The following is a 19,359-nucleotide window of genomic DNA, read 5'->3' on the forward strand; positions in this document are numbered from 1 at the left end:
TGTGTCACCTCTGCAACAGAGTCAGGGTATATGGAGCAGTTTGGGCCGCCTGGCTCGTTGCGAACTGTGTGAAGACTATTTCTTCCTAACAAAGACAGCCAACTAAGCCAAACGGGGGATGATTTAACAAAAGCGCATTTGCGAGAAAAGCACAATCGTTGCACGAATGTACCTAACCATAAACATCAATGCCTTTCTTAAAATCAATACACAGAAGTATATATTTTTAAACCTGCATATTTAGCTAAAAGAAATCCAGGTTAGCAGGCAATATTAACCAGGTGAAATTGTGTCATTTCTCTTGCGTTCATTGCACGCAGAGTCAGGGTATATGCAACAGTTTTGGCCGACTGGCTCTTTGCGAACTAATTTGCCAGAATTTTACGTAATTATGACATAACATTGAAGGTTGTGCAATGTAACAGGAATATTTAGACTTATGGATGCCACCCATTAGATAAAATACGGAACGTTTCCGTATTTCACTGAAAAAATAAACGTTTTGTTTTCGAGATGATAGTTTCCGGATTCGACCATATTAATGACCTAAGGCTCGTATTTCTGTGTGTTTATTATATTATAATTAAGTCTATGATTTGATATTTGATAGAGCAGTCTGACTGAACGGTGGTAGGCAGCAGCAGGTTCGTAAGCATTCATTCAAACAGCACTTTCGTGCGTTTGCCAGCAGCCCTTCGCTGTGCTTCAAGCATTGTGCTGTTTATGACTTCAAGCCTATCAACTCCCGAGATTAGGCTGGTGTAACCGATGTGAAATGGCTAGCTAGTTAGCGGGTGTGCGCTAATAGCGTTTCAAACGTCACTCACTCTGAGACTTGGAGTAGTTGTTCCCCTTGCTCTGCATGGGTAACGCTGCTTCGAGGGTGGCTGTTGTCGATGTGTTCCTAGTTTGAGCTCAGATAGGAGCGAGGAGAGTGACGGAAGCTATACTGTTACACTGGCAATACTAAAGTGCCTATAAGAACATCCAATAGTCAACGGTATATGAAATACAAATCGTATAGAGAGAAATAGTCCTAGAATTCCTATAATAACTACAACCTAATACTTCTTACCTGGGAATATTGAAGACTCATGTTAAAAGGAACCACCAGCTTTCATATGTTCTCATGTTCTGAGCAAGGAACTTAAACATTAGCTTTTTTACATGGCACATATTGCACTTTTATGTTCTTTAACACTTTGTTTTTGCATTATTTAAACCAAATTGAACATGTTTCATTATTTATTTGAGGCTAAATTGATAGTATTTATGTATTATATTAAATTAAAATAAGTAAGAGCGTCTGCTAAATGACTAAAATGTAAGTGTTCATTCAGTATTGTTGTAATTGTCATTATTACAAATAAATGTAAAAAAATTGTCCGATTAATCGGTATCGGCTTTTTTTTGGTCCTCCAATAATCGGTATCGGTATCTGCTTGAAAAATCATAATTGGTCGACCTCTAGTGCGTAGAGCTGGCGCAGGATAACCTGGGCCGAAGAGACGCACTGGAGACCAGGAACGCTGAGCCGGCACAATTCTTCCTGGCTCACTGCCAACTCTAGCATGGCAACTGTGGGAAGCTTGCACCGAGCGCACCGGGCTGTAGCTGCGCACTGGCGACACAGTGCACATCCCCGCATAACACGGTGCTTGCTCGGTCACTCGCTCCCCACGGTAAGCATGGGGAGTTGGCTCAGGTCTCAACCCGACTTCGCCAATCTCCCCGTGTGCCCCCCCCCCAAAAAAAAATGTTTTGGGGATGCCTCTCAGGCTTCCGTTGTTGCCGTGCTTGTTCCTCATAGTATCGCCGTTCTGCTCTCGCTGCCTCTATCTCCTCTTGCGGACGGCGATACTCCCCAGGCCTTGTCCATGGTCCTGCCCCATCCAGGATTTCCTCCCAGGTCCAGTCCTCCTGACCACGCTGCTTGGTCCTTTGGTGGTGGGTAGTTCTGTTACAGCTGTCGTAGAGAGGGGACCAAAGAGCAGCATGGTGAGTGTTCATGATTATTTATTAAACACTAGAACCAAAGAAACAAAACGAAAAGCCAACAGTTCCGTCAGGTAATGAATACAAAAGAGAAAACAACTACCCACAAAACACAGGTGGAAAAAGGCTGCCTAAGTATGGTTCCCAATCAGACACAACGATAGACAGCTGCCTCTGATTGGAAACCATACCTGGCCAAAACATAGAAATAAAATACATAGAATGCCCACCCCATATCACACCCTGACCTAACTAAACAGAGAAAAACGGCTCTCTCAGGTCAGAGCGTGACAACGGTGGGAACCATGCATACTCTGCATCTGTGGTTGGAACCAAAAATCTCAAATTTTGACTCATCAGACCAAAGGACAGATTTCCACCGGTCTAATGTCCATTGCTCGTGTTAAGAAGCAAGTCTCTTCTTCTTATTGGTGTCCTTTATGTAGGGGTTTCTTTGCAGTCTCTGAACAGTTGATGTTGAGATGTGTCTGTTACTTGAACTCTGAAGCATTTATTTTGGCTGCAATTTCTGAGTCTGGTATCTCTAATGAACTTATCCTCTGCAGCAGAGGTAACTCTGGGTCTTCCTATCCTGTGGCGGTCCTCATGAGAGCCAGTTTCATCATAGCGCTTGATGGTTTTTGCGACTGCACTTGAAGAAACTTTCTTGAAATGTTCCTTCATGTCTTAAAGTAATGATGGACTGTTGTTTCTCTTTGCTTATTTGAGCTGTTCTTGCCATAATATGGACGTGGTCTTTTACCAAATAGGGCTACCTTCTGTATACCACTTCTGGCTACCTTGTCACAACACAACTGATTGGCTCAAACACATTAAGAAGGATGAAATTCCACCAATTAACCTTTAACAAGGCCTACCTGTTAATTGAAATGCATTCCAGGGACTACCTCATTTGTATAAAAAAAAAAATGTTATGTGACCTTTTTTAACTAGGAAAGTGTAACGCCCTGGCCATAGAGAGGGGTTTTTTGTTCTTTATTTTGGTTAGGCCAGGGTGTTACATTGGGTGGGCGTTCTATGTTCTGTTTCTATGTGTTTGTATTTCTTTGTTTTGGGCTGTGTGTGGCTCCCAAATCAGGCACAGCTGAAGTTCGTTGCTGTTGATTGGGAGTCACACATAAGTGCATGTTTTTCCGTTGGGGTTTTGTGGGTAATTGTTTCTGTTCGTGTTACTGTGTTTAACGGGACAGGACTGTTTTGGTTGTCTGTTTATTGTTTTGTATTGTATAGTGTTCTTGCCGAAATTAAATATATGACGAACACTAACTCCGCTGCGTTTTGGTCCACTCTCTCTAAAGGCAGCCGTTACAGAAAGTCAATTAAGAGCAAATTCTTATTTACAATGACGCCTACCAAATGGCAAAAGGCCTCCTGTGGGACGGGGGCTGGGATTAAAAAATAAAATAAAAACATAGGACAAAACACACATCACGACAAGAGAGACAACACAACACTATATAAAGAGAGACCTAAGACAACAACATGGCATGGCAGCAACACATGACAACAGCATGGTAGCAACACAACATGGCAGCAGCACAACATGGGTCAAACATTATTGGGCACAGACATCAGCACAAAGGGCAAGAAGGTAGAGACAACAATACATCACGCAAATCAGCCACAACTGTCAGTAAGAGTGTCCATGATTGAGTCTTTGAATGAAGAGATTGAGATAAAACTGAAGCTGGTTGAGAGAATGCCAAGAGGGTGCAAAGCTGTCATCAAGACAAAGGGTGGCTACTTTGAAGAATCTAAAATATATTTTGATTTGTTTAACACTTTTTTGGTTACTACATGATTCTATATGTGTTATTTCATAGTTTTGATGTCTTCACTATTATTCTACAATGTAGAAAATAGTAAAAATAAATAAAAACCCTTGAATGAGTAGGTGTGTCCAAACTTTTGACTGGTACTGTATCCACCTGTCATCGGACCTGCTTTTGCCAACCTGTGTTATTACATTACGCATTTGCTGAATTCGACTGTGCAGTCTGTCTACTTCGCTTTCATTACCGCTAGATGGGGCAATTTATTAAGCAAAAAAGTAGAGCGTTTTCAACTTTAACATAAAGCCAACCTAGACTGGCTGACGCGACCCTCGGGAGAGCTGTGACCACACAGGTCTGGAAAGCACTAGCGGTTCTGGGGGGCGGGGCAGTGCCCCTGTGACAACAATTTTGGACCCCCTTGTGGCCCCCCTAAATGTGGAGTATGAAATAATTTTTCAATAACTAATTTTTGCTATCCTTCTTTTTTTACATCCGTTATTAGACAGTGGCAATGATGATGATTATGAAAATGGTCTTTTACCTGCTAATGCCTGCAATGCAGTGAAGAAAACGATATGACAACAATAAAGTCTAATGTCACTGGCCCCTCTAACAGTACAACTGGCCCCAGCTTGGCCCCCTAGTTGAAATGGTATAGAACCGCCACTGCTGGAAAGGAGGCCGGTTGATGCAATATTTGCTCAGAAGTTGTGCGACGGGTTTCATTGCTTCTCTCCAAAAAACATTTTTTGGGGGGGTGAACTTGAAAATGTGTTTGAAATAGAAAATCCAACTGTTGTAATGGAAGGGGGCGGCCTCGGGGGCTGTGCATGTGGGTGTTTGAGTGAGAAAAACACAGCCTTCTTCATTATTGACACATTGTGCCAACAATATCAAAGAGCCATTCCAGACTCTGAAGTCAGAATGAAAACCAGAATAAAGCCAACCCTCTTCTAAAAGTTATATTGAAGACCTCCTATCCCCTTGGGGTCGCTATTATCAGTTTGGGTGTTTGCCGGGGGAGGGAGAAGGAAACAATTGGTGCACTTGATTTTATTTTCCTGGATATGTGTGGCTGCACTGACCGGCGTATGCAGTCCTATCAGTGTCGGGCGGTAGTTGTCCTCCAAAAAACTAAGGCCGATATCATCTCTATTCATTCTAGGCAATTTGATTTGATTTCGATGTCTATTCATTCTAGCAAAATATGAAGGAAATGCTGAGTAGGCACTAGGCATGCGTGTGAGGTGAGCGAGGTGTCCGTTGTAAATCGAGCACACCCAGCTCCAACAACAATAAGGAGGAGTCAGTGGGCGTAGATAGAAGGTAGTGGTTAGCGCTCTCCACCACATTCTTATATCGACACACACCCGGTCGGAGTGAGGAAACTCCCGAGCGGAATATTTTTGCGACAGAGGATTTCTTCAATGTTCGCTAAATGAAGGAGTCAAAAGCCCAAACACCTCGGACTTGTTCTGCGTGGCATCCCAGGCGTGCACAGCTAGTCACAAAAGCAGTGGTACCTCCAGTTTAGCCCTGCCCAGCCTCACACACCCCACCGGCCTGGCTCAAGGAGGGAGGGAAAATAATAAGATTGTTGATATTGTGGGTTCAATAGTTGTTGCTTTACACCTGTCACGACTTCTGGTCATTGTTTTCAGTGCAAACAGCTTTTGAAAGACTGCCCAGAATTGGTTTCGAATTTGGAAGATCGTTAAATTGCAAGTTTGTTTCCGTAGCCGAAAGAGGCACGAGTGCTCACAAGCTAGTAACGTTAGCGACACAACACAGCAGACGAGTTCCATCCCTCCAGACGCAACTTCCAGAGGCCATTCAGTGTGCCTCCATGGGACTATTTCCGATAATGCAACAGCCTGTCATATTTTACGGATCAGCATTCTCGCATTGAGCAACATAACACACGTGTAACGGTGAACCATATAATATTTGCCAAACCAGCTAGCTAGTAAGCTAGCCATCTTGCTAGACAGGTCAGCTTCCTTGTATCAAATAGCAAACCGTCTAGTACTAGTAGCTAAATGAAATCGTTAGTTTGTTTTAAAGTACTTTTTTTTTTGATAGCAAACCGTATAGAATTTTAAGAGACATCGACTCCAAACACGGAAGCTAGTTATCGTATTTTAAAAAGAATGTAATCTATCACATTTGAGTCGCTGAGAGCCAACAAAAGACTCAATTTTGGATATCAATTGACGACACGAATTATTTCTGTGTCCCTGGTTTTAACTGGATTTGTCCTCCCCTTTTGGTTCGACGCGGGAGCAGCGGGATTTCGACCTCCACTCATCTGTCACGTCGATATTTGTATACGTTCTCCTATCCCTCCCTTCCACAACCTTTCCCCGTTTCTCTCTCCGATGCGGAGTGCTGAGTAACGCCGGCAACCAAATCGATAACGGCGGCCGGGACATGCTGAAGTGTATCCCTTTGTGGCGTTGTAACCGCCAAGTCGAGTCGGTGGACAAGCGACATTGTAATTTGCAAAATGTCCCAGACGAGATATTTCGCTACAGCCGCAGTCTGGAGGAGCTTCTCCTCGACGCTAACCAACTCCGAGAACTACCCAAGGTAAGCAACCGGTGATTTTCATTACCACGTTGTGGCCTATCCTGGCTATCCAAATCATTATGCATGGTCAAATCAAGGCTAACTGACGAATCTCCACTCTATCAATGTATGCAACCATGAGCAACCCCCATGGAACAGGTGGCTGATGTTTTGATTTACTTTGCCTGCCACGCGTCTGTAAACATCTGGCAACATCAGTATAATTAACTGAGCATATTAACTAACTAATCCCGTCACGCAGGAACAACATACTGTTTATTTATAAAGCGGTTTAAATGCCATTAATTAATATTCCAAACACCATATTGGGTGAGTGTTGTAGTTACTTTCATATTCTGGGGGCTATGACTGTCCGCGGGAAGGTGTGATGCTGCCTTTGTGTCCTCTTGTTCTTGTCAGTGGTTACTCAATGCATGTGTCATCAAAGTAGCTGAGAGAGGAGGTGTGTACCATCAGGCTGGCTGCTCAGAGCAGCTGACAGCACATTGATAACAGCAGAGAATAGGAATCAGAGGAGAAACGGGTCTCTGCCTTCCTTGGATGCTTGCTGTGTGGAGTCAAGCAGAGGAGGCTCCCGCTTCAGAGTGGAGTGGGCATGCTGCATGATATCAAATGTGCAGACGGACTATGAAAGGAGTCCGCTGGCCTGCACTACGTTGCCCGCAGTAACGGCACAGGCTGGTGGGATTGGAAACCCATTCACACTACTCCTACATGACAAATGACATAAGCTCTGCTGGCATGCCCCTCGTGTTTATTTTTAGGGGAGCTGGATGTTATCTGGCTGTGCATTATGTTCCCCTCCAGCTTCCAACACTCATTTACACCAGAGCACTGGGGCGTAAGAGTGACCTGACTTTCGCCTCATTATGCCGCTGTGTTCATTGTTCTGCTACGGGATAAGGGAATGGCTGTGCAAGATAATGGGCCTCAAGTTCATCAGAGATGTGTTGCTGCTCAGAAATGCTGAGACAGGCTCTCAGACGTGGTGGTGGGGAGAGTGGCACAGTCACCAGTAGTTCTTCTGTCGTGTCGACAACCCAAGGTCATAAGAAGCTACGCTAAGATGGCAAAGTCTACTGAAGTGTGCAGGTCCACAAGAATCTCTAGAGAGTTTGAACACCTGTGTAAGAAGTCACTAGTCAGTCACTTGTAGGCCTAAGTATTCTGCTTAGGCTGTTGACAGTCTACCACTTGAGTCATTCCCTGAGTCCCATACCGTTATATTAAGATATGCAAGCGCCAGTACGTAAGGTAATGATTCACACATTGCGTTTATTACTTAAGTTAGCAGAGACAATACAATTGTTCACAATCTAATCCAGTCGAAAACACAATCTGATTTGTCAACCAAGACCTCAGTTGCACTTGCTCTTAAAATGTCACTCACCTTTTGTCTGAGTTTTGTACACGGACATAACGGGGATGAGAGGGACCGTGTGTGTGTGGCTGTTTGTGCTGACTTGGCCGAAAAGCTCTGTTTATGACTAAGCTGAGCGGGACAGACAGACATCCAGTTGTTTAATATTCAACCCGGCTGCTAGTTAGGCTAGATGCTGACTGGGGTTTCCTGTCACAGCTCAAGGCTGCTGTGGGGGGCTGTATCCAAGGGTGCATCACCTGGTCTGCTTGACTCAGCCACCGAAGGGAGGGCCTGGTGGTGCAGGGGACCCTGAGGCTGGCACAAGGCATACACTCAGGACCACTAACACGGCACTGTATTTAGCCGAGAGACACAAACGTGGTGTGACAGAGCAGGTGGCCGTGTTGCGTGCAGACACAAAGCATATGGTCACCTTGCCTGCATTTATAGAAAGACTTCGGAGAGAGGGGGCCATCAGAGGTCAGACCCATTATAGGCTGTGTGGAGAAAAAACATGGCAATAATGGTGAAAGCTCAAACCATAATAGAATTGTGAGCTCTCATTCATCTCATTTGGTATCTCCTTGTCATGCTATGATGGCTATTTATGGCATCTCTAGCTCTCTACAGTTATCATAACTGTTTTTAACCTCTCTAGGGTAGGTGGCACCAAATCGTACCACCTACGTAACAGCCAGTGTAATCCCGTGGTGCGTTATTCAAAAACCTCAAAAATGCAAAAACTTCAATTTTTCAAACATATGACTATTTTACACCATTTTAAAGACAAGACTCTCGTTAATCTAACCACACTGTCCGATTTCAAAAAGGCTTTACAACGAAAGCAAAACATTAGTACCCTCTCATTCAGCAGAGTACCCAGCCAGAAATAATCAGACACCCATTTTTCAAGCTAGCATATAATGTCACATAAACCCAAACCACAGCTAAATGCAGCACTAACCTTTGATGATCTTCATCAGATGACAATCCTAGGACATTATGTTATACAATACATGCATGTTTTGTTCAATCAAGTTCATATTTATATCAAAAACCAGCTTTTCACATTAGCATCTGACTAGCATGTGACTAGCATTCCCACCGAACACTGCCGGTGAATTTACTAAATTACTCACGATAAACGTTCACAAAAAGCATAACAATTATTTTAAGAATTATAGATACAGAACTCCTCTATGCACTCGATATGTCCGATTTTAAAATAGCTTTTCAGTGAAAGCACATTTTGCAATATTCTCAGTAGATAGCCCGGCATCACAGGGCTAGCTATTTAGACACCCAACAAGTTTAGCACTCACCAAAGTCAGATGTACTATAAGAAAAATGTTATTACCTTTGGTGTTCTTCGTCAGAATGCACTCCCAGGACTTCTACTTCAATAACAAATGTTGGTTTGGTTCAAAATAATCCATAGTTATATCCAAACAGCGGCGTTTTGTTCGTGCGTTCAAGACACTATCCGAAAGGGTAAATAAGGGTGACGAGCATGGCGCAATTCGTGAAAATTTTTTTTCTAAATATTCCATTACCGTACTTCGAAGCATGTCAACCGCTGTTTAAAATCAATTTTTATGCCATTTTTCTCATAAAAAAGCGATAATATTCCGACTGGGAATCTGCGTTTAGGTAAACAGACTAAAGAAAATAAAGCATTCGGTCGACTCGGGCACGCGCCTAAGCCCATAGTACTCTGATCGGCCACTTGCCAAAAGCGATAATGTGTTTCAGCCAGAGGCTGCCTCGATATCGTTCAGCTTTTTCCCGGGCTCTGAGAGCCTATGGGAGCCGTAGGAAGTGTCACGTTAGAGCAAAGATCCTCAGTCTTCAATAAAAAGAGCCAAGATGAAACACCACTTGTCAGACAGGCCACTTCCTGCATGGAATCTTCTCAGGTTTTGGCCTGCCATTTGAGTTCTGTTATACTCACAGACACCATTCAAACAGTTTTAGAAACTTTAGGGTGTTTTCTATCCAAAGCCAATAATTATATGCATATTCTAGTTACTGGGCAGGAGTAGTAACCAGATTAAATCGGGTACGTTTTTTATCCGGCCGTGTCAATACTGCCCCCTAGCCCTAACAGGTTAACACACAATTTCATTTTAGAATTGTTGCGCAATGATTGGCATATAAAAGCACGTTTCACTCCAGCAGCAACAGAAGCTGTAGCAGCAGCACTCGCTTTGTCTGACACATTTTCGCTTCAACTAGGCTCTATCTGTATACTCGGCTATGACCGGCTAAAGGAAACCCTGGTCTGAAGGGATAGGTCCATTCCATGAATTCTATGTTTGAAATAACGCCCACCCTGTGTTCAAGAGCATGTTGCGTCTAAACTGAGGGCTGGCACAGCACAAAAACCTCAAATCATGTGAAGTAAGGGTCTAAAATGCAGCATGTGAATATGGATATATATTTTTTTGAGTTGATGTGTTTTTAGATCATTGACGTGAAAGACATGCTCCAGAACTTTGGTGATTAAAGTTTTAATTTTTTTATTTTTTTATTCCGCGTTGGGCTGGCTGTATCAATATGTAGTTCATAAATGCATAATCTATGAGCAGATTTACTGTTTTACCTCAATTAGCCACAAAATCCCTAGTTTGAAAGCGACTGTTTTTCTGAAAACTGTGTTGCGCCATTTTCTCCCATGTGGGACAGCCCCCTACCAATTAGAGTTCAACCAATGATCTTCAGCGCTTCGCCATATGAGTGACAGCTAGCAAGAGGCACACACAGCAGAGCGAGAGTGAGCAATGACATGGTGCACATGTCTGCACATACTGTATGTAATGTAGTGCACAATTTCTGGGAACCACTTTTTGTTCATGAGCGCTACTTTCAGAACTATTGGCTAAAAAGTGTACAAAAGTACCGAAGAATCTCTTTAAAGATAAAAAAGTCATTTATAAAAAAAAATGTATAAAATAGTTTGACAATCCTGTTTGTAAGCTTTTTAAATGATATCAAACTGAACTGTGTATCGTTTCCAGTGTGGGGTATGCAAAATAGGTCAACTTTGAGCACCTTTATCTCAATGTTTTGACATTCAGGTCCAAAAAGTTACTTTCTGACAAGTTCTTCCATGGGCAAGCATGCATGGAAAGTTTTGTTTGAATCATAAGGGATGCTGTCAAGAAGCGATTGAATTCAAATGGATTTACCCCAAAGAAAATCATCTTTTCAGTTATGATTTCAATTGCCTTTTCCAACTACTACAGACACCTCTCCTGGTAACAGCCTATGTTGGTGACCGAATGGAGAGATTGTGGGTGTTATTGCACCACCAAGTGTTCCAGCTCTCATTGACAATAATTGGCTCACACCACCTTCACAAGTGTCACTGTGGAGATTGGCCACTCTGCAGCAAACCTAAAGGCAGTGCTCCGTACACAGACCCGATGTCTGTACCCAAGCTGTCAACTTTTGTTTTTCCAGGTCTGCTTGAGCAATGCTCAATGACATTTGGCACACACAACCCATGATGAGGCATTAATATTCTCCATACAGTCAAGAAGGAAAATAGGATGTACTATGCAATGAGGCAAATTAGTACTGTAATGGGGATTGTGCTGTGGAGTGTAGAGGGGTAGATTTTCTTTATAGGTTTTGGAAGGGGGTTTAACAGTGTGAACAGATGGAGATTCAGATGTCCTGACAGGGTCTTAGGTTCACTGCGTGTTTCTTGAGCCCCACCTGGCAACCCTAGCTTATGTGTGCTGTTTATGTGTGCTGTAGTATTGCCTTTTTCAGTTCAGCATTGCATGGGGAAAAAATACATGTTTTATCAAATGGCTCCGGTCCAGGTTGTTTTTCCTGATAAGGTTGTTTTCTTAAGAAATATATTATTCAGCATTGTATTACACTGGAAGAACAAAATTACATGTTGGGACAAGTTGTTCAACCCTATCAGCTCAAACAGAAAGCGCTACACACAGGCTGTCTTGGCACGAAATGAGGCTTGCCTCCATAGAACCTCTCTTCTGGGGTGTAATCATGACGGAAACGTTTACCGTTGAAGAACCAAACGGAAGCAAGCGAAACGGGGAGGAACATACCTGAATTTGTCCAATAGAAACTCTCGGTTGAATTTTCTATTTGGAATAAACGGTTTCGGATGCGAAACTATTGCAACCAGGGCATAAAATGTACTTTTGGTCCATCAGCAAAAAGAGGCAGACCCCCAATTTTTCCCCCGCTAAAATTACACCAAATGGATTAGCATGTTTTGTAATGTTTCTAAAACAAATGTATTACTAGTAAAATGTATTACTTTGTTCCTGTGAGGTTGAGTCTGATTAGTAGAAGCTTGTCTTCATTAGCAATTGAAACTCAAACAGAAAAACAACTTAGCGTAGTGAACAAAACAATGTAAATAGCCAAGAAACAAGGACAAAGTATCAATTTGTTTCAAGGAAATTAGACTAACTTTTATGCCTGTGCACAGCGCTTCTAAAAATGTATCTTTCACTCAGCTCTTCACGTGCGCACAGCCCCCAGCCAGGCAGTGTTTCAGCGCGAGGTGGGATAGGCTATATAGGATTCGTAGTTCTTTGATTTTGTGTAACTAATTTACCAGCTAGGAAACAAAACTGTGGAAATACTTTGAAAACAGCTACTGCAGCATTTGTTACTATTAATGTGATCGTACTTGACTATTTCTATTCACAAACTGGAGCCCTGACCACCCGCCAACGTGGCTGGTGAAATAGACCCACCAATGGCAGGTGTACATTTTAGGCATAATGATTACACCGCTTTACTATACAGAACCCAGAAGGACCCTTGGAGAGCGTAGTCAGGAATTCCAACTCACGCCCATGTGTTCTGAGCCCTTAACATCAAGCCCCAGCTCTGTTTTCTTGTTACGCAATGCTTAATCCTCACTATTCCTTAATGCGTCTTTTGTGTTGCTGCTAAGTAGGGCTCCTCAGTGGTTTTCCCAAATACCACAGCCTCCTAATGCCAATGACAAAAACACAGAATGGAATTAGTCAGTTTCAGCACTCCTCTATCTCCAGTGTGTCTCTGAGAAGCAGAGGGTCATTAGACCTTCTCATGGGCAATCGTCTCTGTCAATGATTGAAGATGAACCGGTCATGTAAAGCGGATCGCTCATCCCCAAGCTCTTGGACAGCTTTATCTGCTCTTCCTTTTCATGCTAACAAGGACAAGGCACTTTGCTGCATGCTGCAAAGCCGAAGTGGGACAGTGTGCGAAGCGGGGCAGTTTGAGTGGGCTACTGATATTTCGGGGCGGGGCAGTGCATCAAGGCGGGGCAGTTTGAGTGGGCTACTGATATTTCGGGGCGGGGCAGTGCATCAAGGCGGGGCAGTTTGAGTGGGCTACTGATATTTCGGGGCGGGGCAGTGCATCAAGGCGGGGCAGTTTGAGTAGGCTACTGATATTTCCTTGGGTTGTTTGGCATGCAAAATGACTTGTAGATCAATGACTGACAACACAGTTACATGCTTAGTTCGACATTGATGAAGCAGAAGCATCAGTTGTCACAAAATATTATGTATTATCGAAAGGTAGAGAGTAACATGAGCAAAATGTTAGTGAATTGCGATTTCATAACTTTCAAATCGTTTTCTGAGTAATGCATGCTATACTTGGATCCGTTCGGGATCTGCGGACCAATGTAGTCAAATCTTAAACATTTTGAATCGGGACTGATGCGTATCGGTGAATTGTTACATCCCTAGTAGTGGTGGAATTCATAAACATTGACAAACAATTCACACCATGAAAACAAATCGGTATGGAATTTGGGTCCACTTCGCTCTGCTATTACTGAATGCCATGTAACCGTTTCCATTGTTTTCTTTTATCGATATGAGCCATTTGTTTGAGTGAAGAGCAGTCAGTCTTTCACAAATCAGCATTGTGTTTTGTTTGCAGATGTGAGATCCAAACAACCACATATCCATTCATCCCTTTTCCCACCCTTTAACCTAATGGTGGTGTAAATCTTCCTTTTAATATTTCAGGAGGAACATACCTTCAAAATAAAACCACTTCCGACCTAGCCCTCTCCCAGAAAGCATCATCTTTAATGGCCCACAGGAGCTCCACTTAAAAATACACACAACTCACCACCACCCCCCTTTTTATTTTTTACATTTTTTTAGCTCCAGAAGTACAGCATTAAAGTATATCCTAATGTCTGGCCAGACATAAGAAGTAGTTCTCTGCCAGGATCTCTAGACCTAGCCTAGGCCTACACTGTGCAGATCCTGATTCCATAAAGTCCTGTACAGATTTCTATATCCCCCTCTATTCCAGCCTCTGTGACTCTGTTAGCTGAACTAGGCCATGACTGGTGATAAATCACACCTGCCACTGGTCCTCTCTGCGGTAAACCCACATTAGTTCCCCCCTTCCCCTGGCTCTGTCTGCCTCTCAAGGCAGTAAGTTTCCCAGAAGCATGGGAAAGTACACCAAAGGACTCTTCCTATAGTCTGCATCTCTTTTGATGTAGATTGGTTTTATGGATCTCTCAAGGCTGACGTTGAGACTGCTGCTGAGAGAAAAGTCTTCACTGGCCAATCCATAAGTCAAATCAAAGTCGAACGTCCTCATTGTGTATATGTGCACAATCAGTAAGCTGTGTCCCACTTCTGAGAAGAGCTAAGTATGTGAAAGGTAACCAGAAGTGAGGAGCCAGTGGAGAAGCATTGTGAAGAGGTCGAGGTCCCTCTAATGCAGAAGCACATTCAACAGGTTCCTTTGTCTGAGATGATGACCAGCTGGTCCCACATCCTGCCCCACCCTCCCATTTTGAGATGTTTTTTTATTTATTCCGGAGATGGATGAACACCACTACCCCCCACCACCACCACAGAGCAGCCAGGCAGGCTGAGTGATGGTGTCGGGTGGAGAACAGCCAGCCAGGGAGGCTGTCATGGCGCTAAGAGCCTTGCAAGCCCTAGGGAGATACTGCTGCAGTCGTTCTGCGTGGCGCGTGCGCACAGACAAACCCTCCCGGAGAAGTCGTACCTTTTTTTCCGGTACACCAGCCTGATAGTAATGCTCATTGATCCTATCAGGGCAGTGTCAACCATAGATGGGTACTTGTATACATCTGTTGTAGATCTCACGGCTTTCCTCCTGCACTCTGCCCCTCAGTCACCATCTCCAAGGTAAACAATGGGCCATGGCAGTGGTGACGGGAGGCTGGTGTTAGCAATAGCAGAGAGCATCTGTGTGCACGGATGGTGTGCACGGATGGTGCGCACCGATAGGAATGATGTGCCATAGGACCACTAGCTAAGTACACAGAGACAGGGATTGGTGGACATGGACTCATGGTGGCCTCGCAAAGTGACGCCATTCTCTCACGCTCTTTGTTTCTCTGTGTGTTGGTTTGGGTATTTTAAAGTTGGTCTTAGGCCTCATTGGTCAAGTGCAGTGACCTGCCTGACACTGACCGGTCTCAGGTAGATGTGAGTCGTGCCCTAACGGAATGCTTTGTCTGACAAAATACCTGTGCTCGCCAGGCCTTATAGGTGTGCAGCATTTTGGATTCCACACCAGTCACGAACATAATTTCACTCCATGAATAGATACACAGCTGGTACATGGCATGTAACATGCAATAGAATCGCAACAAACATTTTTAATGTCAAGGTATTTGTTGCCTTCAATTTAACCCAGAGGGCCCTCTGTATTTGAGGGCCCTCCCACTTTTGAAATCCATAGTTTAGGGCCTAATGAATTTATTTCATTTGACTGATTTCTTTATATGAAGTGTAACAGAAGTCTCTGAAATTGTTGCATGTTGCGTTTCTATTTTTGGTTCAGTGTAGCTTATATGCGTCAACGAATAATAAGCGTCAACTCATTAGTTGGGCAGGAGATATGCCATTGATTTTCTGCGACACACTAGAGCGCACCCATAAATCCTGTACCATTGAGCCCCACCAGACCCCCCCCCCCCCCAAAAAAAACATATTTTCATCCTTCAATGTAGCAAGAACACTGCAATGAACGTGTTTTGCTCTGAGCACTGAACCGTTTGCATACTGTCTGTGTCCCACTATGACACAGTTGTTCACTCTGGTTCTTGGAAATCTGTTCAAAATGGTTTGAAAAGGGCAGCCAGAGTTATTCCCGAAAGTGTTTAATCCAACACTGTGTGGATTTTCTTGTAGTACTATAGTGAGAGTTAACTTTTGCAAACAACTATTATTCTCTCCTACTTTTCTGTTTGAGAGGTGGCTTAAGCCAGGCTTGTGAGTGACTAAGTACCGTATTGTATCTTTCTGAGTAGGAGTGTGTATACTGTGAGTAATTAACCCAGCATGGCCCTCTGAGCTCTGTAGTACATGATGCCAGCAAGAGGAAATGCAGGAATGACTGGAATCTGAAGCAATCTGCCTGCCCTGCCTTCTGTGAGCCTGAACCCTCCCTCAGCCACACTGATCCTAGTTAGTTTACATTCCTGGCTGAACGGGCCACACACAGACGTTTACGCCTGCTACTAAACCACGCACACCGTTTTACGTGGTGCACACTAGATGCAATCACACCTCGACAAACACAGAGAAGCTACATACAAACGAGCATGTTCCGAGAACTTCTAACAGAGGCACATTTTTGTTCAACTAATCAAACTTGACTTTATTTTTGGCAGTATTAAAATGAAGGCGCTCTAATTGTCATTATACTTTAATTAAGCCGGCCACTTTACTCCAGGGGGTTTCACACAACCGGAGCCTGGGTAAGGAGCTAAGCTGGCAGAATGTAGGAGACATTTAGACTTAGCTATTCAAAGAGCTGCATGGTTTAATCAGCCCTGTTTGGTAATGAGATGGTTAATCCTGCCCAACATAGGACCCAGGAAGACCGCTCAGCCTACACTATGCTTTGGAAATGATACAGGAAGGCTGTCAGTACTCAACTAGACAGCATAATGTTTGAGGGGTTAGTGGTATCCAAGTTGTTTTACCTGAAGTGCATGTTCGCAGATGTAACATTTTTATGGTAATGTGGATTCTTCAATAAAGTCTTTGTTGTCATTCAATGAAACAACTGGTTTTCGTGGTTTTTCATTGAGAAATACTGCAAACATCTTAGTTAGATGTAAAATTCCACGACTAACCTCTCCTCTGCAAAAATGTCAAAATTAATGACAGATTTCTTGAGTGTTTTTTTTAAGCGAAGGAATTTTAAGGGAGTTTGCGAGCACGCTCGTTCGGTGGTAGCCGAACTGAAGCATGCTGACGCCTTAAGCCTCTCTGTCTTCCCCTCCTCTTCCCTCCCATCTCTCTCGCTCCTTGTCCTCTGTTAGTCCCAGCCCTCAGCCTCTGTAAGTCACGTGCTGTCAGTCCTGCACAGTGCAGCTGCTGGAGGGCCCTGACATGGAGCTTAGTAGCTCTGGCAGCCACTGCACTAAAGTGCATTAGTTAACCTGCTGTACTGAGGCAAGCCTTGACTGTGCTGAGGCCCTGTTTGACCCCCAGCTAGCACCTTACCTCAGGGCATTTTCATGTACGCACAGACTGACGCCCTCTAGTTCCTCATAATCCTTCTCACCACTTATATCAGAGGCCAGCTGGTCGGTATAGGATGACGGTTTCCCTATATGCTGATCTTGGGTTATCATTTTCCCCACTAATGGTTAAGGTTAGGATTTGAGAGTGAAGCTGATCCTAGGAGAAAAGTCAACCCGGAGATAGTCTGGTCTGCAGGAGGCAGGCAGGCAGTGTCGTGGCAGATGGTTCGATGGGGTCGGTGATGAGTGACTCTCAGAGCAGATTGTGAGAAGCAGAGTTGTGTGTCACAGCTGAACTGGTGTGTTGGGACTTGAGGGGTCAAGGACAGGGCAGTGGGTCTAGTGCCCACACAAGAAAGACTGTATGCCTGGAGGCTAGGGTATGACCACTTATTAGAGAGCTCCCCTCTTGAAGAGACTAAATACACACACTGGTTTTTCACATGGACTTCATGGAGTTCCTATCTGTGGGCTTTATTGGAGTGTTTTTAGTGTGCAAACCAGGTAGCAAGAACATGTTCTGGACTGAAAATAGTACTGATTTAAACACATGTAGAGGGAAGATCGTGTACTTATCTGTGGGACATCACACACTGGGGAAGTGGGCTTCCTGGCCGTGATCCTCTTCTGAGTCGTTCTGGATGGGTGTGTGGAGTCACTACTGTAATTATACTGGCTTCATAATAGCAATTAATGGAATTTCACTGGGAGCCTGATTTTAGTGCCGTGATCTTGTTAAACCACCACTGTACCACATCAGTGTTACTCAATAGCGTTACTACACTTACTCAATGGCATTACATCGCTTCATGAACTGTATCGCTCTGGCCTCACCTATCTACAAAAGGCTCGATTCACAATCACATAAACACAGAAATGAGGGTCAATGCAGTCAAAGTTTTAATGCCAGATTATAGCATATCTGCATAGACTAGCTGGTAATGGTTTAGTAACAGTTTCCACTGATATTCAATACAGGAAGCTGCATGTTATCTTCTGCCCCAGATAAGCTTGGTCATACTGAAGGAAAGAATAATCAATACTTAATCATTCAGTCACTCAGCCCTCCAACTCAAGCCATAGTGTCAGTCTAATCATGGATGTTGCTGGCTGCATCTTTTCCTTCCCTCCAGTCCAAGCGCTGGTTTCCAGGGAGATGGTTCATTAATTGGGACCTTCCTGGGGATTCATTGAGTTGGGAATTCTGTTGTTTACCCAGCGTATCTAGGAGACACCAACCCTTCACACCCTGTATTCAAGAGCATAGCATGTTGTGCCTCAAACAATGGTGGGCACTACACAAAAACCTCAGATGTAAAATGGGGTGTAAGCTACAACATATGCGAATATGAAAAAATCTTGAGTTTACGTGTTTTTAGATAATTTACATTTAGGGTTAAATTATTGTTTTTTATAAGCAAATAAATAAAGTGTAAAATAGTTTGACAACCCTGTTTGTCAGCTTTTAAATCGAGTGGTTACCAACCTTTTCTGAGTCAAGATCACTTTGAGTTAAAATAGACGCCGAGATCCACCGCTCAGATAAAAACATGACTTAAAAACATAAGCCTATGCAACATTAACCAATTAAAAACTGTTCTGTAGCAATGAGCTTTGTGCAGTAGGCTATAGGCCCAATACATTATCACCGCATTTTGGCTATGCTTGTATTGCCCTGCCAATGTTGTTCTTCTCAGAGCATTTTGAAACGATTATTAAAACATGTTAGGTATATGACCACACTGGGAATACATCATTTGTTGTATTACTTGTAAGTATAATAATTGAGTTATTGAGTAAGTTGAGTAAGCTGAGTAAGTATAATAATTAGTTATTTTTTATACTGGACTGATGGCCTGCATCGGATGGTCAGTCTGAGGGGAGGGAGGGAGCAGCGGTGAGACTGCCTCTCACCCGATTCACCATCCCTCCTCTTCCAGCTAATGGGGAAACTTAAGTCACACTGCATTACTTCTGCCTCATGCATAAATTCATGTTACTCGTATGACCAGAGAAAAATGAAATATTCCTTGATATTAAAAAGACAAAAGCTGCAAATAATAACACGAGCTTATCGAAACGCCCATTTTATG

At 43.5% G+C, this 19,359-nt stretch overlaps 1 protein-coding gene across 20 annotated transcripts in view; it reads left to right on the forward strand.

The window, feature by feature from the left end:
• The first annotated feature begins 5,107 nt into the window (after window positions 1–5,107).
• Window positions 5,108–19,359, forward strand: part of LOC106578665 (protein scribble homolog) — a 131,124-nt gene continuing 116,872 nt past the window's right edge. For 13 of the 20 annotated variants that reach the window (XM_014157716.3, XM_014157720.3, XM_014157723.3 and 10 more), the window contains exon 1: window positions 5,110–6,380. In XM_014157716.3, the coding sequence (XP_014013191.2) occupies window positions 6,222–6,380 (159 nt within the window). In that variant the 5' untranslated portion in view covers window positions 5,110–6,221. Of the gene's footprint in view, window positions 6,381–19,359 lie in introns of all 20 variants that reach the window. The other 7 variants (XM_014157731.3, XM_014157729.3, XM_014157730.3 and 4 more) reach the window with 4 other exon arrangements.

This window comes from Salmo salar, chromosome 19 (genome assembly GCF_965601325.2).
Source record: "Salmo salar chromosome 19, fSalSal1, whole genome shotgun sequence".
NCBI classification, from domain to species: Eukaryota; Metazoa; Chordata; class Actinopteri; order Salmoniformes; family Salmonidae; genus Salmo; species Salmo salar.